General features: G+C 47.3%; 1 protein-coding gene across 2 annotated transcripts in view; it reads right to left on the minus strand.

Annotated features, from left to right (window-relative positions):
• Positions 1–26,903, minus strand: part of Evc2 (EvC ciliary complex subunit 2) — a 79,153-nt gene that overhangs the window by 47,222 nt on the left and 5,028 nt on the right. For both annotated transcript variants that reach the window (XM_060365406.1, XM_021630687.2), the window contains exons 2-8: positions 23,663–23,731; positions 22,156–22,342; positions 19,673–19,785; positions 18,892–18,945; positions 11,726–11,860; positions 9,663–9,802; positions 1,462–1,786 (exon numbers count right to left, since the gene is read on the minus strand). In XM_060365406.1, coding sequence (XP_060221389.1) covers positions 1,462–1,786; positions 9,663–9,802; positions 11,726–11,860; positions 18,892–18,945; positions 19,673–19,785; positions 22,156–22,315 — 927 coding nt within the window. In that variant the 5' untranslated portion in view covers positions 22,316–22,342; positions 23,663–23,731. The remainder of the gene's footprint in view (positions 1–1,461; positions 1,787–9,662; positions 9,803–11,725; positions 11,861–18,891; positions 18,946–19,672; positions 19,786–22,155; positions 22,343–23,662; positions 23,732–26,903) is intronic.

The raw sequence follows: 26,903 nt of genomic DNA on the forward strand, positions 1-26,903 counted from the left end.
TGTGATTCGTGCCCTGTCTGAGAAGAGCAGACATTAGCTTAGGTCTCCATAAAAAAAAAAAAAAGTCATATTACAACTTGCCTGGCTCCGGACCTGTTCAGTTCAGAGCTGTGATTTAGCTAACAGCAGTCCCCAAAAGAACATATGTTCTCTGACATTATAACCAGCTATGAACTGGCCATGCTCTCTGCTAATGAAGCTTTCTACTCTCCCCATAACCACTATGGCACCACAAACAGAACTGTATCATTACATGGCTGATTGTGTCATATATTTTTTTCAAATATGAGGACATTTTATTAGCTCATATTGAGCTTCTTGAATACAAGAGGGTGGATTCAACTCTGTATCTCTAGTCCCTAGCCAGCAGGAAAGAGGCAGTAAGTTACCCATAAATCTTACTGAAATATCATCGATGGGTAGATGGGGGAGATACAAGGGTATATAGACAGAGAGGTAAATGACTAGAAGTATAGATGGAAAGAAGGAAGGGCAGATAGATGAATGGATGTATATGGTTAGGAATAGGTGTGATGGAAAGAAGGAAGGGCAGACAGATGAATAGATGTATATGGTTAGGAATAGTATGATTTGGTGTATAGATAGAAAAGTGGATGATGGATCAATAGATACAACAGTGTATAGATGGATGAGCGAATAAGTGGATGCATGGACAGATAGTTGAGTGGGTGGCAGGAAGAGAAGATGGGTAGATGAATGTATGAATAAATGGTGAGTGAACGAACAAATGCATGCATGGGAGGATGCAGGCATGGATGGATGGTTAGGTGGATAGGTAGGTGGATGGGTAGGTGTATGTATATATGAATGTATTATGAATTGATGGGTGGAAGAATGGATGGGTGGGTGGATGGATGGATGAATGGATGGATGGATGGACAAATGGATGAGTGTTTGGATAGACAGAATAATATATAGGTAGATGGCTAGGTGAATTGATATGTGGATTAGTGAATAAATGAACAGATTAATGGATGGATGAGTGAGATGAGTCAGTGAGTGGATGGATGGATAGATAGGTGAGTGGATAGGTGATCTGGTGTATTGATATATAGGTGGTTGTTGCTTGGGTAGATGGATGAATGGGTGAATGGATGAATGGATGGATAGATGGATCAATCTATCAATAGGTAGATAGGTGAACAGATGGGTAGATGGATAAACGGCTGGGTGAATTTATATATTAATGTATGGATAGATGAATGGGTGGATGATGAATGATGGATGTATAAATGATGGATGGATGGATGAATAGAGGGATGATGAGTGAACAGATTATGAATGGATGGGTGGCTGGATGGGTGGCTGGCTGGCTGGGTGGCTGGCTGGATGGATGGATGGGTGGATGGATGGGTGGAAAGATATGTTGGTTGAGGCAGTGGTTACTAATGAGACCTTGAGGAGGAACGAGGCATGTGCAAGCCTTCAGTGCTGCCTTACCCTCTCACTAACTCGCTTCAACACCTCTTCTGCTTCTTCCATGGCCAGCATCTCCCTCTGATACTGGCTTTCTGTTTTCTTCCTCATTTCTAGGTCACACTCTGCCGTCAGTGCCAACATCTTCCGCTCATATTCCTCTTGTATTTCATTTTCCAGCATCAGAAACTGTTTTTTGAAAGCACTGGCCATCTTCCTCTCTGTTTGTAGAGAGAGATGACCACTACTGGTCAGATTCTTCATCAGAAGAGCGATGATGTCCTTACTAATTTGGTTTCGACAAGCCTCCAGGTCTGCATCTGCCTGATTCAGGGTTGCGATCTCCAACCTGAGAAACAGAAGTCAAATGGACTCCATTACATGAAAGCATGTATTTACGGTAACGTATTTATGGGTAAAGTCTTTTCTCTTTCTTTTCCCTATTTCTCTTCCCATTTTCCCTCCCTTCTACTCTTTTATAATTTGAATGAAAATGTCCCCCATAAGCTCATTAGCTTAACACTTGGTCATCAGTTGGTGGCACTGTTTGGGGGAAGTTATGGAACCATAGTAGGGACAGCCTACCTGGAAGAAATGGGATGCTGAGTGAAGGCCTTTAGGGTGACAGCTCAGTCTGGCTTTCTACCTGGTCTCTGCTTCCTGATTCCTACTCCCCACCCCCAGATGTGAGCAGGCAGCCTCACATTCTCGCTACCAGCCTTGACCTGCTCGTGCGGCCATGCCTTCCCTATCATGATGGACCACTCCCTCAGCCCATGAAACAAAACCAATCCTTCTTCTTTTGAACTGTAGCATGTCAGCAGCATGATTAAGCCTCTCTGAACATCTGCCCAAGTGGTTTCCAGATGTACAGCCTAGCAATGCACAAAGGGAGCCAACAAGAGTACAAAAGATAAGGGAGGGTAAAGGAATGAATATGATTACAATGCATTATATACAAACATACACACACATACACATATGCATATGTAATTGCAAAAAATAAGACAAGTGAAGTTATTGTTACATTTAAGCAAAAAGTGAAGATGAACTATATTCACACAAAATACAATTGGCAATAACATTGATAACATCAAATAAATAACAGTTGGTGAGGGTTATAGCACGTAGAGAGTAAGAATAAACAGCCCCCTAAGAGATATTCTTTTTTTTTTATTAATTACACTTTCTTCACTTTGTATCCCCCCATAAGCCCAGAGACTCATACTCCAACCAAGTATCATGCATGGAGATAACCTAGAACCCCTGCACAGATGTAGTCCATGGCAGTTTAGTATCCAAGTGGGTTCCAAAGTAATGGGAAGAGGGACTGCCTCTGACATAATCTAATTGGCCTGCTCTTTGATCACCTCCCCCTGAGGGGAGAACAGCCTTACCAGGCCACAGAAGATGACAGTGTAGCCACTCCTGATGAGATCCGATAGACTAAGATCAGAAGGAAAGAGAGGAGGACCTCCCCTATCAGTGGACTTGGGGAGAGGCATGCATGAAGAAGGATGAGGGAAGGTGGGATCAGGAGAGGAGGAGGGAGGGGCTTATAGGGGGATACAAAGTGAATAACATGTAATTAATAATAAAAAAAGCCTTTCTTTGCCCATGCTCTGCAATGGTAGACGTCATCTGTCACTTGATGGCAATGTAACAAAATGAAGGTATTAAAAAAAAACCATCACAGAAAATCTTAAGCATTTGAAAGTGGGGAACAGACCATGCCCATATCAGTGGGCTTGAATTTTGTCACTTTCACCAGTCCCATTAGGTCTGTTCGTTGCTAGATGCATTGAAGAACTAAAAACAAGTCTTAGGTATGCTTTCTTATCTAGGAACCCTCAACATCCATCTGTAAGTGCCAAAAAGATAGATAGCTATGCATGCAGACAGATGAATGGGTACCTGTCAGAGAAATGGGTACTTGGCAGTTTACCTACTTATTTTTATCAGAAAAGCTGTAGTAAAATATTACCTCGAATTAAAGGCACTTCAATAAAGGCTGTTTCTCTAGAAGAGAAACATCACTCCAGGCCCCATCAGTCTCATTTTAAAGAACACCCCATGCACTTGCTTCATTCACTGTCACAACAAGCACTTAACTCCAAGAAAAACTCTGTTGGATCCAGAAGGAATCACAGGAGGTGCTTAAAACAGGTGTGTGCACTGAAAAATGCTAAATGATCCAGGCAGAATCCCACAGGCTCTGAAAGTAAAGCTGTGTTCTACTGAGAGAGGCAAAACAGACATCACATCTTGAATGAAGCCTGGTGGGACAGAAAGTACAATGGCTTCTCCACCATGTCTTCAGTCCTGAACATGTGACTGAAAAAAGTCCCACGGCAAAGGTGCTGAGGATGCAGACGGAGCCATTCTTCAGCAGCTGACTTTGGCGCCCAAACATCAATAAAGAGGGTATCAATTTGGAAGAGAGAGGTTGAAGAAAATCAGGGCCAGAGGGGACAGTATGAGGAAGGAAAGAATGCAGACGTGAAAACTGACAGCTCTGAAGACCTGGGAAGGGATGAGCACTGAGTGAGGCTGCTTCTGGAAGCTGTGAAGCTTGACTTTTGCCTGGACAGACCCATCAGACTCTGATCTCCACAATCCTAAGACAACACTTCCGTGCCATGAGTTGCTGAGCCAGAAGTGATCTCTTATAAGTGAATAGCAAGCTCACAAAAACCACGCTGGGTGGCTGCATCCATCACACATTCCTTAATTCAGAAAATATGGGGCCTGTGCTAGACAAGCTGCACATTCTGTTCTTGTTCTCTCTCATATCTGCCTAGCAAGCCACTTACTAAGCAGGGGAGCTCAGTATAGGACTTGGTTTTCCCACCTATGTAATGAAGAAGGCCTTAGATTGCTGTTAATTTTTTTTTTATCAAGCAAAGAAATAACAATTCCACAGTACAATTTCCTAGCATCTTGTTGGCCCTAAATACTCGTAGTTTCCCCTGTGGTTCTTCCTTCCCTGGGGAAACTAGCTGCAGAGGGCAGACAGCTTGACAGGCACACCAGCTCAGAGACACTTTGGTTGCAGCCATTTCACTGCCAAATGCTTTGCACAGACTGTCAGAAGTGGCTACAAGAAAAACTGTCAATGTCCCAAGGCCTCAAGACACAGGAAAAGAATCCCTTCGAGTCAGTTAAATTTCCAAGCTATTAATGACATTAATTCTCATTGTTAATTGCACAGAAAAAGAGTCACTTCAAATGAGTTAAAATTTCAAGCTATTAATGACACTAACTCTCAGTGTTAATTGCCCAAATGGCTTTAGAAAAAGACAAATAGAAAAAAAATCCTCCCTCACACATAGCATCATGTCCACTGGGGAAGGGACACATTTCCACTGCCCTTCCTTTTCGTGGAATCACTTCCAGGGCAATGAAAACACATGTTTCTCCATTATCCTCAGGAAATCCTTCAAGACATCAAGAAGACAGGCATTTGCATCTCGCGAATAAGGTTCTATGCTGGAACTCTTGTTCCGCTCCCTGAACTGGTGCATCCCTGAACAGTAACATCTAAGAAACACCACTGTTTAGAAATTTCCAAGGACCCATTATGATTAATACTTTGATTGGCTGGTGGTGGCAAAAATGAGAATGGCATTCGTGCCTTCTTTCTTATTTAGTGCTCACAAAAAGTAATCATTCTTACCAAATAGGGAGGCAAGGTATTAGAATAAAGTTAGGATCCAATCGACACACACTAGAGCAGACGTTTTTCTGAGAAGGACAGTAACTCAAAAGAAAGTCTAAGCGGCCACAGCCTCTTTTAGAATAATTCTTCTGCCTGCAAGTTAGCTAGTGTAACCAAGGATCCACTAAACACAGACTGGCATTAGCCAAGAGAGACTTTCCCTCACCAGAATCCAATTTCCATGGGAAGAACACTGCAAGATTCCACGTGGAGGACAAATAACACATTTATACCCCGTCAACATGGAGGCTGAGCAGTGGGAGATGAGGGAAGTATCCTCAGAGAACTTCCAATGAGCCACAGAATGTGAGGGAAACATCAGAAAATCGATGGTAAGACAGTGAGGCAGCAGCTGGTCACAAACCCACATGCAGTATAAGCCACAGGGTGGGCTTTTAGCATCTTTCCTCCTGGATCCTCTTTCACCAAGCAGAGAGGCTGGGCTCCACCCCTCTCCAGCCACTGGGCTACTCTGTAAGAGGAAATAGTCACTCATAGACTACATGCATCCTAAGGCATGGTGTGTGTGTGATGGGGGTGGGGAGATTCCATGAGCAGAGTGGAAAGCCCTCAAAGAACTTCCCGCTTAAGCTGGTCAGACAGTTCAATGATACAAGGATCTCTCTCTCTCTTTCTCTCTCTCTCTCCTGTATGTGTAGTCACTTCTAGCAGGGATGCTACAAAGAAAGTAGTTTGGGCATACAGAAGTGCTATGTTTTCCTAGCTCTGTAAGACCTTCTAATCCACGGAGCCCAAGCAGCTGCTACCTTGACTACTCTTTCTGACCCTCGGATACCCACACCCCATTCCACCTTTAGTCTGTGCTGCAACCAGCATTCAGCTTAGTGGGTTTTCTCTCAGAAAAAAACTCCCCGGACTCTGAAGACCACCAAGTGTGATGGTGCATTCCTGTAATCACTGCACTGGGGTTATGGAGTCAGAAGGACCAATAGTTCAAGTTCATCTTTGGTCACACAGCAAGTTCTGAGGCTAGCCTGGGTTACACGAGACTCAGTTCTCAGGAAGAGGAGGAAGATAGTGGGGGGGGAGTTCAGTCTGGGGGAGGTGGAGCCTTTAGTCCCCACACCAAAGCGCTTGTATTCTGCCCATGAACACAGTACAAAGACAAAACCCAGTATCCAGGCAGCGCCCACCACGGTGCTGAGCACAGAATGGGACCTCAGCCAGGATCGGCTAAAATACATGTCAACTGATTAATTCTTAAAAGGGTTCCAAGTATGAAGAAGCAACCTCGAATAAATGACCCAAGGAAGCCAGCGAATGGCTCCATCTTCCTAGGCTATGGGCTTTCAGGGAAGAGGACTGCAAGCACTGCTTTGCAGAATGCTTGAAACAATAAATAAAAAAAGATAAGTACTGTAAAAAGCAAACATACCATATGGTTAGCACATAAAAAACTATTCAGTATGTGTATTTACAACTCTAGCACAAAAAATACTCCCTACACACCTACCGAGTACAGAACAACTTACAGACAGCGTAGGGGCCTCAGTAACAGCTCAGAGCTGCCAGTAAGTGAAACACCGGAGAGAGAAATGCACCTCTGAACTTCTTCCCTTACGCTCTCAGTCTCAGCATCTGCACTCAGTATTTATAAGAGACCATCCATCAGTAGCCCGGTGGATCTGAAAGCACCCTCGCCAGAGTGCAAGTCCATTACCACCCGCATGACCTCATGCAAACCAGCGAGTCTCAATTGAGCAGCATCGAGAATTTCACGGGACGCCAGATGCTTGGTGTGAGCAGGCTTCCAGCCAGGGGAGAACTAAATTACTGGAAGCACACCATGCTTCTAGGACCTTTTGTGATTAGCCAAGCCTACCCTGTTTCTCCCTCCCAGCATGCATTGGGACCAAGCTCCCTTCCACTGTGACCAGTCACGGAACCTTTTAAAAAAAAAAAAAAAAAGAAAGAAAGAAAGAACACAAACGATAAAAACCACTCTCCAATCCTCTTTGTGAGAGCTGGCCTGTGAATAAATGATGCGGAGCTGAACATACAAGCAAGCCCAGGGCATTCTCTGTCGGGAGTAAGTCAGCAGCAAGTAAAGGGCACAGTGCCGCCTAGTCTTGGAAATGTGGCAACAATCAAACTGCCCTTTTGCAGGGTGAGAATCGCAGCTAACCCTCCAGTGAGGATTATTGCAGGATAAATGATTTACAAGAGAAAAGGGCTGTTTTTAGTAAGGAGCCCATGAGAGACTGATTTCCATACAAACTAAGCCCCTGACATTTCCTTTTGTGGGAGTCTCTAAATCTTACTAGAGGTCAACATAGATAGATAAAAGGTAACTGACAATTCTAGGAAAAGGAAGGAAGGAAAGTAGGAAGGAAAAAGGAAGGCAGACAGGCAGGCAAGCAGGCAGGCACATTAGGTAACCAAACCAGCACCCAACCACTGAGGCTGAAATATAGTTGAGTCAATAAATTTTAAGACTGAACTGGGGCAGGTAGTGGGTGATGGAGAGATGACGCAGAGCTTATAGCGAATGGTTGTTCTTCTAGAGGACAACCATCCATTCCCATGGGATCCAACATCTTCTTCTGACATCTGTGGTTACCAGACGCACGTGCTGCTCAGACATACATGTAGGCAGAATATCCACAATGATATATATATATTTAAGACTGAGCTGGGAAAGGAGGGTAAGGCACTGAGAGAAGGATGGATTTCACTCTTGGGCTGAGCGCTCACAGTTCATGCTTGCTGGTTGATGTGAAATGCTCTTCAGACAAGATAAGATCAACAACCAAGAAGAAACAAAGAGAAGGTTCCAGAGTCCGAGACTCACTAATAAAGTCAATACTCCAACATGAGAATAAACAAGACGAACCACTGTGTGGAAAGCTTCCCATGATGGGGGTGGAGGAGGGCTTCACGTCTTCAGTCAAAGGCAGAGGCAGAGGGTGAACATGGTCCTTCCTGCTTAAGAGGACTGTCACTGGGTCAGAAGCTGGCAGAGTCATAGTCATCCATGTGCGTGCAAATTAAACACCCAGCTGTCGACTGCCCAAAACAAATCGTTCCACTCAACAATTCATTTTCATATTGGGGTGTAGGGAGGGAGAACACCTGACTTTTGGCTAAGAAATGCTTTGATAATTGCTTGTGCTCATATCACAATGTATGAGGTGGTATTTTAGAGTGCCTGCCGGGAGCTTGCCTGCCAGATGCCCACCAGTCTCTGCCTTCCTAAGACAGGGTGGCAAATTTTAATTGTCATCCTTGGCAATCCAATTAGAGAATTGAGCTGAAATGAAGAAGGGCTTGTGAAGAGCTGTACAAAGCCTAATTACCCAAGCCATGCACACTATCCTGAAACCAGAAATGGATGGAGGGCCTGAGCCTCACCACTGTGTGAGGTCTGTCCCATGCACCCAAGGCTCCAGGCCTGGCTGTTTACAGAGCTACTGAACAGGTGAGAAGCGTCCTCAAAGAACGGCAAATTTCCCACTGCCAAAAACAAGGGCCGTGAGTCAGACTCAGTATAACCAAACTTCTCTACCTTGGACCCACTCTATGTGCCATGGGACACAGGTTCCTGGAGCCAGGGACACATGCCTGGCACTGGTTGGCCCTGCTTCTAAGCCCTTTCCTGTTCAGTGCTGTTTCCTGGGATTAATCGTGTATACTTGTGCAAGCGTGCATGCGTGTTTCTGTGTGTGTATCTGTATACCAGAGAAGAGCCTGAGGTGCCATTTCACAGCCATTTGCCTTGCTCTCTCACTGGCCTGGAGCTCACTGGTTACTCTAGACTGTCTGCCATTGAGCCTTGGGGATTTCTCTGGCCCCACCTCCACAGCTCTGGGGTTATAAGCCTGCACTGGGGTTATAAACCAGTCACGCAGTTGACCACTAGCAGTACCCATGGAAAGGCTTCCTAACCTCCAAGTCCTCATGTAAGTGGAAAACAATACCCCCAACCCCTCACCCCCACATCCCCACAACCCTGGGTTGTTTCTGACAACCTGGGGTTTCATTTGCACCCTTTTCATGGAGGATTTGGCAGGATGAAGACAGCCCAATGAAGGTCTTTATTAACCAAAAAAAAAAAAAAAAAATTCCACCCAAGGTGGGCACCTGGGCTCTTTTTCAAAAACAGCCATTTCCTCTCTGTCTTCTGTATTCAGTACACAAACACCCAGCATGTTCTCCTGTTAAAATTTTGCAATACCCCTTGCTCCTTCCCATCCTTAGGTCTCCCTTTCTTCCTTCTGCCTGGAGTATTTCTTCTCACTCCACTTAGCAGCTTCTCCTCCAGCATCAAACACAAGTGATGATGTCACTACCTCCAGGGAGCACTCCCAGGCTCCAGAAGTGCCTCCTTCTCCTGCATCCGGCTGGACCAATAGTGTTCAGTGCCTAGCAACACTTCCATTCTGACCACCAAGTGATGAATGGATGACCAAGGGAACCCCAAAAGGACACTCCATGCCCGCTGCCCCAACATCACCTCCCGAGAACAGACACAACTGAGGACCCTTACTCTTCTAGGGCTTGAAGCATGCCCCCGGGGTCCTCAGAAGTCAGGATGTCCACCACTTGGTCATTGAAGGAAAGATCCTGGCTCACCCCATTAGCAGAGGTGAAGGGCGAGGGCTCCAGCTTGTTCTCAGGGTGCCGAGCCTGTAAAAGTGGAGAGACAGCTGAGTTGCCCTGCTGGGGACCACTGCATGCTGGGAGGGAAGGCAGGGCTGTGCAGTCAGAGAAGCCGGGCTCCTCCCACCTCGGACAAGCCCCTGTCCTAGTCAGAGCCTCCACTGTCTCACAAAACGAAAAGGAGGCTGATTTCCATAGCCTCACACAGGAGTTTTGAGTAGCTGAAACAGAGATGTGTAAAGACATCACCATAAGTACTCTGCTACCAAAGTGTGTGTGTGTGTGTGTGTGTGTGTGTGTGTGTGTGTGTGTGTGTTGGGGTGCTTGAGGATAACTCAGTCAGGAAAGCGTATGCCACACAAATGTGAGGTCCTGAGTTTGAGCCCTAAAACCCACAATTTTAGAAAGCTGAGCGGAGACAGAGGCAGGGAGATCTTTGGAACTCACAGCCAACCAGTCTCACCTAACTGCTGAGTTCTGGGTTAATGAGAGACCCTGCCTCATGAAACAAGGTGGCAGACACCTGAGGAGATGACATACACACAAGAACAAGAAGTGCAACACACACACACACACACACACACACACACACACACAGGCAGAAGTCAAATGGACCAGGGCAGGGTGAAACAATATCTTCTGGGAATGACAGAATCACTGCACTTCTGAATTTGCAGCAGCTGTGGTGGCCTACAAGCCCTGCACAAGATCAAGCAACTGACATTTCACCATGAGGAGAGAAGGGCTCATGAACCCTCACCCCCAACTAAGGAACTACTGACAGGTGATGGCTTCTTGGGAAGATAGAAACAGCTTTCTTTAGGGGAATGACCGTGATAGGTTGACTCTGCCCAGGACCTTTTAGGCCTAAGCTCTTTCAGCTCCTGTTATTCATTTGCAAAGGAGTCCACTCTGAGGCTAGATTCAAAGTCACTCTGTCTCAAGGAAATAAAACCTGCAGGACATGGCAGGAGGAGCGAGTCATCAATAATGCCAGGTGTACTGTCAGAGACACCTGGAGCCAACCTGCCTGAGGTGCTGGAGACAGGGCAAAGCAAGCTTCCTTGCCAATCTTCCTGCAGGCTGTGGCTCTGTTAGTTCTTTCCCATATGCCTGTGTGCTCCTCTCCTCGGGAAGCAGCCAGCAAGATCATGTCCAGGTTGAGGAGGCCACTTACCAGTTTCCCTCTGACAGGGAGGACGATGATGAAGGACTATAAAAAAATACTTCTCCGTGCAGGGATGGTTGAGTGTATGAGAATCCGTCAAGGTAATTTACCATAGAAGCAAACTGAATGAAAAAACTCACATCATCATTTTAAGTGGAGGAAATGAGGCACCTTAGAGGCTGAGCATAGCATGATGGTTCTCAGGGTTGGAAGGGTGCAGGGAGGTGGAGAGGCTGGCCCAAGGCCCGTGTTGGAGTAGGCAGGAAGAAAATGCTGGGCAGTTCCATAGCACAGTACAGCAGCTTGGTTGACGTGAAGGTGTCTCATGTTTCACACCCACTGAAGAGAGTTTTTACATTTCCCCACACAGAGAAATGATGAATGGCTGGGGTGATGGGCTTGCCATGTCTCTGCATACACGTGACAAGCTATCACCTTCTACCTGATAAATTCACACAATTGTTTGTAGATGAGGAATAACATTTTTAAGGAATCATCCTAGGAGCTTTTGCTTAATTAACAAATGGATTAATTAATTTGCTTGTTTCCTGGCAATGCTGTGGCTAGGCCTGGCATAGGCTAGGCAAGTGCTCTATCATTGAGATACATCACCACCCTAGGGTTAATGATGAGTTTGTGTCCCAGGACAAGCAAAGGTGAGTATCTATCCTTAGGTGGCTGACAGGATCTGCCATGGTCCAGAGTTGGGACACATCAGGCTGAAGGTTGAACGTCCACCTTACATCACTGCCAACCAAAGCATCCCTGGGAGGGAGACTCACCCGGCATCTGGCCAGCACACTTCCCTGAATACACCATCCCTGTGCCAGGAAGAACAGGGTCACCAAGGTCAGCATGAGGGAGATGAGGAAGGCTGCGATGAAGGCTGCTGCATGGAGACCATGGTTAGGCAGAACCTGCATGGACAGAAGAGAGTCTGAGGTTCCCTCATGATGCCACCAGCTGGTTCCCCATTCGTGTGGATGACCCCACGGCAGCATAACCAGAGACAAAAGACAGATGCTGAGAAATACCTAGAGTCCACTAACCAGAGAGATTGAAAACAGAGGAACGGATGCCAGGGGCTGGGAGGAAGCGGATGAATGCAAAGGCTTATGGGTATAGAATTTCCTCTGAAAGTGATAGAATGTTCTGGAACTATATAGTAGCAGCGAGTGCACAATACTTAATCCACACAATATCAATGCTAGTAAATTTCCTATTTTGTTGTTACATGCAGACGTGCATGCATATGCACACACACAAAATATGCACATACAAAGCATGCACACACTCACACAACACACCCCATGAACATACTCACTCATACACATCCACACACTCAGACATACACACATACACACTCACACACATGCAACCACGCACACACACACACACATACACACAGCGTCCATATTACAAAAGCTGCGGCACCTTGTCCTCAGTCAAAATATCTGTTCTTTTTGGAGGGGGGGAGGGTGTTTCTTAAACTTGATTTATTTATTTAATGTATGTCTGTGTGAGGATGTCCGGTCTCCTGGAACTGGAATTACAGACAGTTGTAAGCTGCCATACAGGTACAGGGAATCGAACCTGGGTCCTCTGGAAGAGCAACCAGTGCTCTTAACTGCTGAGCCATCTCAGGACGTCTGAGCTGCCATTATTACTGTGAGCAGAGAAGGGCTCAAGTAGAGAGGAATACTTGGGCAACAAAAATTGGATGGAGTACTGAGTGACAGAGTGGGCGTGAGCATTCAAAAGCTGACACCAGTTTGGAAGGCTAGCACCAGGGAAACCCCTCCACCAAGGTGAGAAACCCTCTCCTGGAGAGACAGGAATCCAAACGGAGGCTGTCAGAGCATTAGATCCAGCCTCGAGTCATTATCCCTAACACAAACAACACAGCCAAAACAGTCCTCCACTAACCACAGTCAGCAGAGATGCTGGGACACAAGCAAACATATGCTGTGATGTCTAGGCAGACAGTAAAAGAGGTGGCTACGATGATCTCCACCCCCAGAGCACGCCGACTTCCCTCCCCTCCTCTTTCAAAGAATCCTCGCTCGTCGTGCCCACCCCTTTAATCACACATTCTGTGCAACCTTGCCTTTGATAGATCCCTCACAGCATTTATGAGGAGAGATACTTCACAATATGGCCTTTCAAGGAAGACTTGAAAAGATGGGAATTCAATACGGCGTTGCAAAGACACAAAGAAGGCTTGTTTAGAAAGTTTGGTTTTAATTATGCAATAAATATATCTATAGGCTTGGAAGGCAGGAAGCTAACACGCCAGCAGTAGTTCTCCCGGGGAGGGGGGCGGTGTGGGAGTGCTGCCATTGTTCAGCTCTTCTGTGCGTGTGGAGGCTGGGTGCAGAGAGACCTCAGGATGTCCAGTGGCTACACAGTAATCCTGCCCACCCACACCCATAAATACAGGAAATGGGGAGACACACATTATGATTTCCCATGCCCACCCACTCCCCCAAACACAAGAAATGGGGACACATATGATAACTCTCTATGCCCACTTAACTTCCCCAAACATGGCGAAAGGGGGACACAGACTACTTTCTGGGAAGTGGTTTCAGCAAGTTTTGTTTAAATCTTTTACTTGACCTCCATATCCAAGGAGCAGGCCAGATGGTGGCTTGCTGCCCCATTGTGCCAGTGAACTGGAGAGGTGGCAGTGACAGCAAAGAGACTCTTGGCTTCCAAATGATTAATGAAAGATCAGATCGGCTGCAAGAAATGTCAATCATATGTCACATGTCCTAATGCAGCCTTGCCATGTGTCATCTTAGTTGTCAACTTGACTAGATATGAAATCAACTAGCTGCTGGGCACAGCCCTGAGGGATTTTCTCTATTGGGTCATTGAAGGGGGAAGACCCGCACTAAGTTCGGTTAATAATTTCCGGTGGCAGCCCAGATAAAAGGAGATCTGTGAGGAAAGGCTTCACGGTCTGCCTTCTTGCTGGTGAGTTCATCTGCTGTTTGAAAGTTCACCCACCCTGCTGCCGCTGGCCCTGCTGCTGCTGCCACCTTTGCCCTCTACTGACATGGGAGCCCAGCTTCTTCTGCCTTCCAAGGTGGGCTAAGGACCAGAGACATTCCAGGAGTCCTCTGGGCCTTTGGAGCCTTTGGAACCACTGAGGCAGCCAGCCTGGTGGGCTGAGAAGCTATGGTTCTCTGCCTCCCCTGTGCGAAGATGGCTGTGGTTGAACAATCCAGACCAGAGGTTCTCAGCCAGCGGATCATGACCCCTTCATGGGTGTCAAGTGACCCTTTCACAGGGCTTGATACCAGATATCCTACATATCAGATATTTTTACATCATGATTCATAACAGTAGCAAAATTATAGTTATGAAGTAGCAACGAAAATAGTTTTATGGTTGGGGTCACCACAATACAAGGAACTATATTAAAGGGTCACAGCATTAGGAAGGTTGAGAGCCACTAATCTGGACCATCTTGTGCAAACAAATCTAATAAACCCCTTTAAATAAATTCATCTGATTGGTTCAGAAAACCCTGAGTAATAGGCTTGGTAATTCACGAGTAGAGCAGGGCTTGGCATTAGCACACATCACAGGGGCCTCCTCAGAGCCAGGGTGGCATAGAGCGTCGTGATCATGGCCACTTTCCAAGATCTCTGCACTTCTTTTCCTCTAAAATGAAGACTAAGGGCCAGATCATATTAAGGGCTCTTCCAGGCAAAAAGGTCTCTTTTGTCAACAAACAGGGCATAAGCTTAAAGCTGCGATCCCATGGAAGTCCAGCAGGGGGCAAACAACCTGCCTGGGGAGTAGAGGTGACCAGAGAAGCTGCTCTGAGTTCTGAGGGATGCCTGAGAGAAAGGCCTGGGGGACCACATGGAAAACAGAGGGTCCCAGTGTCAGCCGGAGGAAATGAGAGGGTTAACTCCTCTGATGAAGCCTCAATGGGAAGTTCCTAAGGAAAGAGCACAGGAAGGTCTGTGTTCTAAGGAGGACAACTAGCGTCTTGTGTTGACCTGAGGTCAGAACAAGGGTCAGTGGGCTGGAAAGCGATGTGGCAGAAGAAACAATAGGGATAACATGATTAAGTGCACACCACCACCTCAACTCAAAGCCTCGTGGTTTTGCAAATAGTGTTACATCCACTAGGCATCACGGGCTTGACCCAAAGCCATGTGTTTGAGAATTTTCACTTCATTGCTAGCCATCTGTTACGGTATTCCTCTTCTGTTAGTTAACACATGCTCTTTACATACTAGAAGACACTTATCTTTTATATACACTATAAATACCTCTTCAAGTTTCTCATTTATCTTTCTTGCTATTGTGTAAAATTCCCAACTGTTTATATTCAAATACCCCGATTATTCCTTATATTAACTCATATTATTACTCATATTACTGTATCTAGTTATATTTTGGTTTGATTATAACATTCACCTCTGCTATTCTTTCAGGAGATACAGTCATTTGGCCCTAAATCCACACAGGACACTATCTTCTCTCCACTTAATAAAACACCACTGCACGGCATAGACGAACACATGAGTTCTCTATCTCCCTGGGAGTTCTGCTAGCAGTGAGCTCTGAATGACTCTAGCTCTTGTGACCACTGGAGGAACTCTCATGGGTCCTCAGATCCTTCCCAGATAGCATTGCAACCTGCTGTCCTGGTGCCTGCCAGCTGGTAGTCCCCAATGCACAGGAAGCAGTTGGGTCTGGAGGAATCCGGACCTGCAGTTCATGTCTGGCACTGTGGGACACTCTCGGAGGCTCCCCTCACCCAGGGTGTGGATGACAGGGATTTGGGTGGTAAACTAAGAAGATATTTCTTGGGGCCTTGATAGCTTGAGGTGGAAAATTAAAGAGGCAGTAGAATAGTTTCCTCATGCTCCCACGTGATGGCCACATAGCAAGCAGATACATTCCACTGTTCTTTCTGATGACAATACTGGTGTTCCTCCAGCCACTACTCTTCCACGCTACAACTCTGTCACCTCTGCAAGTGTCCAGGCCAGACCTGCTGGACACACTCAGAGCCAAGGAGCCAGCCTCACTGGATACCCGGGGTCATGTCCATCCTACAGTCAGCATCCACTTTCCCCTGAAGCTGTGCACAGCAGACTCTGGTCCCTAGAATACTGCACTGGGCCACACATAGGCTTCTAGTACCAGTGCAGCAACCCCGGCACAACACCTGAGCTTGGGACCTTAACGGCCATGGTTGTTCTCACTTATCATGGACCACTGGCAGGTTGGTGTTGTTCGCTTGATGCATAAAGATGACACCAGCAACAGGTGCCAATGTTCACAGAGACTTAGAGAAACATGGTGCTCTTCATAGACTAACCCATGTGCCTGGATAGACACCTGTTCCCATTTTGTGACTGGGAAAGTTGAGGCCCAGACAGGCTAAAACATGCTGACGGTCTCATACGGTCAGCTCAAAGTCATGATTCAAAGCAGAACACGAGGTCGTAAAGCCTGCTACACTCACAGTACTGTGGAGCCTCACACTCACATGCCTCATGTCTGCACTGCACAGAGACCCTGAACAGGGCCCGGAGGGTACCTGGTGAGGGGTGGCCTGCATCCTGCACAGGCATCTCTTTCTTCTTTCCCAAAGGCACTGCATAGATGAGAGGCAGCTTGAACCCTGGAGAGGGCAGGATGCTTTGCATCCTTGGGGGAGGGCTGGGCCTTGAAGGCAGGGCACATGCATTAAGACAATGTTCTCCATCACAGGCATAAAGGCATCTGCCACCTCTTCAATGGACTGGTAATCATCATTGGGGACAATCAGCTTAATCAAGAGATATGTACTGACTGATTGTCACCAAGGGACACAGAATGAACCAGATCAGGCTCCTTCCTTTGGAGCTCTCAGATCAACAAAACAAACTGTGATCTGCATCTTTAGCTGAGTCACTGGACTGCTGGCTTGCTAAAAGCTAGACCTGGCCTTGTTTCCATGTCTTCCATGCAGGGCTTTGGCCTGTAGGAGGTACGGAGCCTCACCGCACAGCTGTGGAGTTTGCCACCAGAATACCTGGAATCGAAGGCCATACCGCCATCAGAGCCACAGGCAGAAAGTGAAGAGAGATGGGCACTGCTGTTCAGCGTGCTTGTTCTCTTTTATTTGGTCTAAGCCCTCAGCATTTGGGAATGGTGATGGCTACATTCAGGTGGGTCTTCCCTCCTCAGGTATAACCCTCTGAAGATGCCTCATAGGCATGCCCAGTAGTGTCTTTTAAGTGATCCTAGATCCTGATGAACTGAAAAGCAAGTAGCCTTTCACTAGTTCAGTCAGTGCCATGAGATCAACCGATAATCTCTGTTCTCACCAAGCCTAGGGGTGGCCTCAGAGAACACACCGTTCTAAACAGAGGACCTTGGGCAAACTATATGACCTCAGTTTGCCCACCTGAGAAATAAAAGTGCTTTAATAATGGAATCTCTCTCACAAGCCTGTGTCAAAGATGACAAGACTGAACATTCATGATTTGTTTAAGAGACCTGGCCCCTGAGATGCTAAGGAAGTGTCTCTGGTCACAGCTTGATAAATACTAGGAACACCAGGGAAAATCCTGGCTTTGGGTGTACCTGAGGGAGATAGTGAGTCAAAACAGAAAGATACAACCAGTATTTCAACATAGACAGGTGCCCCCCAGACCCGCCCTACCTGTGGGTGAACTTGAACAACACCCAGATCTACTCCATGTACAGGTGCTACCCAGTTGGCTGGACCAGAAGGGAACCAATCCAGGGCCAAGATTAATCTGTCTGTCTGTCTGCCTGCCTGCCTGCCTGTCTGACTGACTGTCTGTCTGTCTCCTGGTGGAGGGACACATTTATCTTGTCTGTCCATGAACCACAGAATTCATGATTTCTCTGCCTAATATTGTAGGCCACTCACCAGTGAGCACTAGCTTCTTAGACTTGCATCCTGGATGAGTCACACCATCAGCAAGGCCCAGGCCTGAGGACTTGCAACTTGGGCTATGCCACGGGGCTTGGTATGCAGGGACTTCTTTGGCCTCCAGCATCATATGAGCCAGTACATACTGTGGACCCGTTCTCCTCCCTCCTCTTCTGTCTCTCTCTCCCTCCCTTTCCCCCACTCTTCCTCCTGGAAAAAGATGACTAACTCCCAGAGTGAGTCACACTTGTTAGACACAGGAGAATGAGAGTGTGTGCCAAGCAAAATGGAAACAGACTCCTAATGAAACAGCCGAGGCAGGGAGACTGCCTGTAGACACGGTGTCCTGGTACAATCTGGGAAGACAAACCATCCCCAACAGCTAGGCTAGGACCCCAGCCCCATGGGATAGATGTTTGACCTCAGTTAACTCAATCTAGATACTCCCTCAAGGACATGCCCAGAGGCTTGCTTCTGTGGCAATGTGAATATAACATTTCTTTCCAGGTCACATGCGTGAACTTTTCGTCCCCAGTCAGTGGCACTGTCTGGGGGATGTTACGGAACTTTTAGGAGATCTGGCCTTGTTGGAGGAAGCACATGACTGGAAGTGAGCTTTGAGAGTAAAGAGCCCATCTTACTTGCTTTGTGTTTGTGGTTGGAGTTATCATCTTTCGGCTTCGTGGTCTTGCCATCATACCTTCCTGCCATGATGGACACTTATCTCCCTGGAACGGTGACTCCAAATAAATTCTTCCCTATGTATGCTACCTTGGACATGGTGTTTTATTGCACCAACAGAAAATGACACAGTTTCCACGATGATTCTAATTCCCATCAGGTTGGCACTCAAGATCACCCATCACTGAAGGTCATCAAGAGAACCAGTCTCAGGACCCACAGGGCCTAAGACCTCACCTGGAAGGTCCGTGTCCAGTACCTCCCCTTGGCTCTGAAGTCAGGCCACACATCAACACATCACAGGCCTAGGTGAGCATGAGCACAAAGTGGATCTGAACATTGTCTTACCGTTATCTTTTCTTCCACTGCGATGGTAAAGGGGGCTTTTATCTGCGTTCTGTTCTGGGAAAGAGAGAAAGAAGAAATGCTTCAGTCATGTGGAGTCTGACCCACATCCAACCCACACATCTAAATTCAACGGTGACTGGCCCCTGGCTGCTGGGGTAAAGGGGGGTTTGTCCAACTCCTAAAGCCTCTTCAGGAGGCAGTGGGGCTGGAACTGCAGCTTTTCTACTGGAGACTGTGGCAACCCAAACCCATGTCCCAAGGCCTGAGAAGGGACACAGCTCTCTGAGGTGAGCGGGTGGGGCAGTGCTGCCAGCCTAGACTCAGGCGCGGTGTTCAACTCCATGTGCCTCGGCTGTCTCACCTATCTCACCTATTGAATGGAGCCACACCGAACCCAAAGGTGGCTGGAAAATGAAACTAGTTAATATGGAACATGGAAGAGAAAGGAGGGGGTGGTTTTTATCAGGGAAGCTGCCCTTGTCAGCAGGTGACAACACCTAGGAAAGGAAGAAAGGGAAAGGGGACTGTGAAGTAAGGAAGAAAGGAAGGGAAGGAGGGAGGGAGGGGGGAAAGAGGGAGGAAGAAAGGCGGGCAGCAAAGAAGTGATGGAGGGGGGAAGGGAAGGAGGGGGAGGAAAAGAGAGGGAAGGAAGGAAGGAAGGAAGGAAAGAAGGAAGGAAGGAAGGAAGAAAAAAAGGAAGGACTGTTTCTGTGCACCTGTGTTCAGGATCCCCAAACACCCATCAGGGCAGTGGCAGGTCCCAAGCGCATGACAGGGTTACCTGTGAGGAGGGGCTCTGAAACATGAGCAGGGCTGGAAGGTCCAGGCTCTTTCCAGTTCCAAGAGCTGTGGGGTCCAGTGAAGCCATGTAGCTGACAGAGTAGCACTCTCCCACTGCTCAGAGAGAGAGCAAATGCAGGTCAAGAAGGGGACAAGACTCCCCACACCATGCCACACCCCCAAATAACCCCCAAACACACACACACACCTATCTGCAACCCTGCACATGCCCAGGACCCAGCCAGAAGCATCTAGATTTTACACACTCCGTGGGATTCTGGGAGTGGTCCAGTGGACAGTGTAAGTTAGAGTTTTCCCTAAGCCGCCCAGCCAGAAGCAGGCACAACCTGCTAGAAGCAGGGCTGGTCTCTCTGTGCCTTTCTCCCTCTGCAGCACACTCATCTGGGTTCTTCCAGGGGCTCTGCCCACAGAAGGCAGAAGCCTCAGCTCCTGCAGGGTTCCAGTCCAGCAGGTGGATGACAGAGCTGATCTACTACGCTTCACTTAGAGACAACAAGGCCACTGTGTAGAAAGCATGGGAGATGAGCATGGAGCCCGGAAGCAGTTTGTCTAGGAAAATCAGCGTGTCCACTTGGCTTTCTTACAAGGACAACAGCTAAAATACTGAGAAGGGGAAGGCGGACCCAGATCATAGTTCTTGCACCCAGAGCACCCCTTCTGTGGTGGCATGCAGGAGACACCTCCATGACTGAGATCAGCCAGGTGGTAAGTAAAAACCACTTAGCTCTCAGGCCAGATAAATTACACTTAAAAAAAAAAAAGACAAAGGATGATGGTGGTAATGAAGGAAGAGAGGCAGGAAACTAGAGTCTGATTCGCCATTTGATTTTAGAATCATTCGTTGGGTGAGCGGGTTGCCTGTCTCCTAATTTGAAAGCCAGTGTGGTGACCTTGATTGTATCCCTATGGCACACAGCCTCCTGGACAGAGCAAAGGCCTGGAATAAACTGGAGAAAACAGCACCAAGAATGGAAAGACGACACAGTGCCCACCAAGCCAAGCCACTTCCCACAGGCCAGGCTGGGCTGCATCGATATCTCTCTACATCACTATGACCCTGACCTCCCTCAGTGCATGCCACCATGCTTGGTGCAGACAAGGAGAAGTGTTCCCCGCAGGATGGAATAGGATTTAGTTAGAATTTAGGGTGAGGCATGGCTAGAGTAGGGACATTCAAGAGATGGGTCCCCGCGGGAGATTGGAGGCAAGAGGAGGCCTTGAATTTGGGACTCAAGTAGAACTTCCAGGAAAGATAACCCTAGGACCAATCCAGTCTTTCTAGAATAGAGACGTATATGTTCTGAGAAGGACAGAGGGACCTCCTAGCACCGTCTGAAGGACAGGGTCAGAACAGGCATGATCCAACAGGAGCGAAAGCTATGAAAAGATACTGGGAAGCAATCTATAGGCATGAGGCCCACAGCTGGAAAGGGCATTGGAAGGGACCAAAGGCCAATACCAGGTCCTGACTAGGCCAAGGGCCATGTCACATGACCTCACTCATCCAACTGCAGCCATGCTCTGAAGCACCAACATGCAGTCCCCACCCACTCCAGCTTCGTTTTCTCCATTTGAAGGTGAGATGTTTGCCAACAAGAAGGGAGTCTCCATCCTCCTGGGGGAAAGGATGCCTCTGAAGTTAGTTAATCTGGGATAGCTCCGATGAGGAAGGACCTATGGAAGCTAGCAGTCCACACTATTCAACCCTTTGTCTCTATTGTCTTCAAAGGCCTATATGTTGGAGGCCTACTCCCAGGTCTGTGAATGAACTGTTCAAACACAGACAGCTTCTGGGCAACACGGTATGCCCTCAGCAAGGATCATGGGACTCCATTTGCTTCCTTTTTTCTTTCAGTTCTACACCATAATAAGGTGAACTGCTCTGTCATCCCACATTACTGTCATGTTATATCACCACAGGCCCAAAGCAATGGGGCCCGAAAGTTCTAGAACAAGGAGCCAAAGTGAACCTTCCCCCTTTAGGAGATGCTTAGCCCATATTTTGTTAGAGTAGTGGAAATCTAATAGCCCATCAGTGAGCAACATGTTGCACATGGGTGGCCATGTCTAAATATTTCAAGATCATGCTTCTGAGACTGATGACAGCCCAGCTTTGCCTGCTCTATCTTTTCATCTTCCTGACCGGCAGTAATTCTGGCCAGCAGGATGAAGGGTCACTGTGAACTACTGATGTTCACTATAATTCACAGATCTACCACTGCATCCAACCGAAGCTGATCAAAATAAAAGTGAGACTATATTTTTATAATACCTGGCACTTCCTCCCCAACCTCACCTCTGTCTAAAGCAAGTAGGAAATCCACAGTTTTAGTGGCAGACACTGGGGTTTCTTTTGGGGGATCTCCTGTCTCCCCACAGCAGACTAGCTCTGTGGTAGCCCTCCCGAAGGGAAACGCAGGGAGCACACTCTAACACACAGCGGCCTGAAGCGTCCGTGGCTACCTTTCAGAAACTTCACTCTGAAAGCCTGGATCCCGTCTTGGGTCTTATTTCCAGGAGACTCCTTCACAGCGAGGCCAGCGATCTCATCAAGCACAAGCAGGTCCGAAAGGTTGGCTGACGTGGGTGTCCTGGTGTTGTTCACAGACAGCTGCACACGCATGGCCTGGGACTCACTCTGCCCAGACACCTAGGCCAGGAGGACAGTGAGTGAGGGCAGATCCCCACCCCCACCGGCCTGGTGCCCTGTGATAATCCTGCCCCCCCCAGTTCACAAGCCTGAGTCTCACAAGGGCTCCCAGACTCTATCAGGCTCCACCCGATGGGAGGATGGGGCAGGTCTGACCCTCCCTAGTCAAACTGTGACTCAGGGACCCTTTCAGAGAAACAGGGCCCTGAGCTGCAGTGACTTCATTCCCAGAGAGGAATCATTCAAGTGCTGGACCTAGTCGGGTTGGGAACACTGTGACACCCAGTGTTCCAAAAGAAGAAGAGGAAATGACAGCTCTGCCCAGATTACTGGAGCTGCAGCCTTGGCTCCACAGCCAGATCTCTGAGAACCATTTGCTCTCCAGCGGGTCCCCTCCTCCTGGCTGGTCCTCTCCACCCAGGCTCTGCCCCAACCTATATGCTACTTGCTGTGTTTAAATCTGGAGCCCCCTCGTTCTGAAGGCCTGGGCACTAAAGCCCTGGTCCCTAGTTCCTAACATTGTTAGAAAGTAGTATCCTGGGCTGGGGAGATGGCACAGTGGGTCCATCACTAGAGGGGCCTGAGAGAAGGCCAGAGTTCGGATCCTCAGAACCCATGTAAATGCCAAGAAAAGGCCAGGTCCCTGGAGCAAGCTGGCTAGCTAGACTAGCTGCCCTGGTGAGCTCTGGTTCAAGTAAGAGGTGTTCTCTCAAACAGACAGGGTCAAGAATGATTAAGGATGGCCCCCAGCATCAGCCTCTGTCCTCTATGCCTGTGTGTACACCTACACACATTCACACACTCACACACACACATACACACATACTCATACAAACATACCTACACACATATACACACACACATGCACACACAGATAGATACACATACACACATATATATACACATACAAATACATACACATATATACACATATACACACATATACACACCTACACACATACACATACATACATACCTACACACACATATACACACACATACATAGATACACATACACAAAAACACACATACACACATACATGAGCACACACATTTATATACACATACAAACACATACACATGCATTTACACGTACACACACATACACGCACACACACATATCACTGTTCATCACAGTGGGTAAACATGGCACACATCCTGCCCTAAGTAACCACCAGGGCCTATGGGAGCTCGGGTCTGTTCTCTTCATTGCCTGGGTCTCAGAGTGAGTACACAGACCCTCTGGCTGCTAGTTCCTAAATACATGATGACTTCAGGTACTTGGGCAAAATCCAATTATTTTCTCCCCTGGAAACTTACCAGTGAGCATTTTTGAAATATCACTCCATTCTCAGAGGGACCTTGGGCTTCTCTTGAAATATCTCTGTACTATAATAAAACACACACACATAAAAAAAAAATCATTAGAAAGTGAGAAAAACTCCATGTTCACCTGTCTAATGTAAGTGTAAGATGAGAAACTCTTTAAAGGACACCACGGGGATTATTTCTGCTGATCCCAGTTTTCAAGAACTTGAAATATTTCATTTAAATAGTGTTAAAGGATCATGAATCAAAGCCTGGGAACAAAAAGGAGTCGCAACGAGAATCACAGCTTACTCTTGGCCTGGGCCAGGCCCAGTCAGTGATCAGGCAGGGAGATAAAAGCCAGGATATGGAGTCCAGAGAGCTGTGTTCTAGGTATAACCATTTATTTTCTGTTGGCCTTGGATACGTCATTCAGCCTCTCTAGCCTCGATTCCCTCTCTAAGAAGTGACCAGGTCAAACCTCCTGGCAGCTTGCTCAGCAGAATCAAGGGATAAAATACGGTCCCAGCTGAGTACAGTGTACTCTCCACTGGGCCCTAGAAGGCTCCAGCTCTTTCCACTGTGTAGTGGTAGTGGTGATGATGGTGATGATGATGATGAAGAGCAACACTGGATGTATCACCTCAGGGTACCAGGTCCTGTGCCCTGTATACCAAGTAATGATCTGAACAGACCTCACATCGACTGATACTCTCTCCCATCCAGGGTAACCAGGAACTCGGACTTTACTGGTCCTTTGTGCCTGGAAATGATCCTGACTTGTGCTGCATTGGTTGCTCATTGGTTGCTACGCACTGGAGCAGGAAGGCAAGGCATGGACCCAAAGCAGGGTATAGCTCTGGTAGCTAGCAGCAAGGTGAGTGTCTGAGTCCTTTCATGCTACTGTAACAAGATACCTGAGGCTAGGTGACTCATCAAGAAAGAGCCAGTGTAAGAGGATACAATGAATCACTGAAAGCTTTGGTGTGGCTTTGGACTGGGTAACAGATATAGCCTGGGTTGTAGTGGGCTCAGAAAGGAGGTGGAGGGAATGCTGGGATGGAGACCTCTTGGGGATGACTTGAGAGGCCACTATCAAAAGTTGGGATGCAACAACTCAGGTCTGTGCTGACTGATCCATCTGCAGGTCCCTGACTGTAGAGAGTTGGAATGTTGCAGGTCCAGACTCAAATGATGTAGGACAATCATTAGCCTCCTTAATAGCCAGTCATTCCCTCATCTCTGTCTGACCTAGCATCCTGTGACTACCAAGTAAAGCCTTCTGGGGTATGTTAACTTTGCAGATCTCCAGCTCTCACCAACCCAAAAGCTAAGAGTGTTGTCATACAGAATGTGAGACCCCTCTTTGTTATAACCTTTCCGTCGGAGGCTCCCACGAAAGTACTTGAAACGTGCCTGGATTCAGGACTTCCGTGTGTTCTGTTAACTACAGTAACTTCATAAAGCCATTTCTACATCAGAACATGGTATTTGGGGCAACCTGAAACCAAATCCAGCCTTGCTGCCCACTTACTCCGAACATCAGGGCCTCACCAGAAAGCTCCTCTCCACTCTGTGTTCCAGCAGAGCCTCTGCCCACCTAGCACCTCCCAAACACTTTCCTGCCACCCATAGACATAGGTGCTGCCACATTTGCCATCACAACCCCAACCACTATATCTACCAAATATCTACCAGCACCACTACACACTCTCTTCTCCAGCTGAGAGAACGCAGGCTCCTCCAGAATGGCCACTGGTCTTGGCGTGTCTCCTCAACTACAGACAGGGAAAATCACACCTCTGTGTCATGCTTTGAAGGATTAAACTGGATTAAACATACACACAGCGGTTAGCACAGGACTGTGCATACAGTGACCCATGGAGTGGACTGTTCCTGTCGCTATGACTGCTGTGTCGTCGCCATCATCATTTCTACAACACTCTTCAGAGGAAACTGAAAAAATCACGACTTTGCAACAACAACAACAACAAGTTGTATTAAGTATCAGTACTAGAAGTAAAGGTACTGAGACTTGGTGATTGCTACAGACCAAGATTCGGCCAGAAGGCATCAAAGACACACAACAGAAGCCTGTGGTTAGCTTCTCTGAGAAATCACCAAATATGTCCTCACAGGACTTACAACAAATGCAAAAGAGGCAATAATATGCAACACATTATAGAAACAGCATCATTTATATTATACCATTTGTACGAATTTTGTACTTTGCATGAATAATGCACTACTTGTATATCTTCACTATTTCAACAGAATATTAGACAGTATTAGTGTGGCTTCTTACTTTCCTTTCTGTTGCTGTAACAGGCGCCTTGACAGAAAACATGAGAGGGAAGGGTTTATCTGGCTTACAATGAACTCCAGTTTATAATGTATCATTTTGGGGAAGTTAAGGCAGGATCCCGAGCTGTTAGCCACACAGCATCACAGTCAGGAGAACAGAGAACGAGTTCACTCATGTGACATGCTGCTGCTGCTCAGCCAGCTCTCCTGAGTCTCACACAGCCCAGGGCCCAGCCCACAAACTAGAGCTGCCCACATTCATCTTAACAACTTAACATCCATTCATCTTACAACTTCTCAGATGAACAGCCAAGACAACCCCGTATAGATGTCACAAAGGCAACCCTGATGTAGACGGACTCACTCCCTTCTCAAGTGACTCTAAGTTGTGACAAGTTGCTAGTTAAAGCTAACCAGCGTATGTGGAGAGAGAAATAAAGGGTGACAGAGAAAGAGTAATGACAGGTTTTTGTTTGTTTGCTTGTTTGTTTGAGACAGCGGTTCATGTAGCCTAGGCTGACCCTGAATGCACTATAAACTGAGGCTAAGGTATTTCTGATCCTCCTAACTTGACCTCCCAAGTGCTAGTGTGCACATACCCCTGAGAGTTGCAGCTCTTGATCAGCATTGGAAGGCCTTCTGAGGTGACTCAGTGACAGTCTGGAGAAGGGATGGAGGGGCTGTGAGAATCTAAAGGGGAGTAGCCATCAGGCAAAAGAGCAGCAAGTACAAAAGCCCCAAGGTGGGAAGGCGTCCAGAATTGTCAAGGAATTGCGAAGAGGCTGATGGCATGAACAGAGAAATTTAGGACATATACAAGAGATGAGGGAGTATGGTAAGGATTAATCCTGAGACTCTCAGGTCGCTCTAGGAATTTGGTTTTATCTGTGGGCACCGACAAGCTTCCACATGAGGAGTGAAGAGGAGGCACTTCTAAATGGGGCAGGGT

This window comes from Meriones unguiculatus, chromosome 12 (assembly GCF_030254825.1).
Source record: "Meriones unguiculatus strain TT.TT164.6M chromosome 12, Bangor_MerUng_6.1, whole genome shotgun sequence".
Taxonomy (NCBI): Eukaryota; Metazoa; Chordata; class Mammalia; order Rodentia; family Muridae; genus Meriones; species Meriones unguiculatus.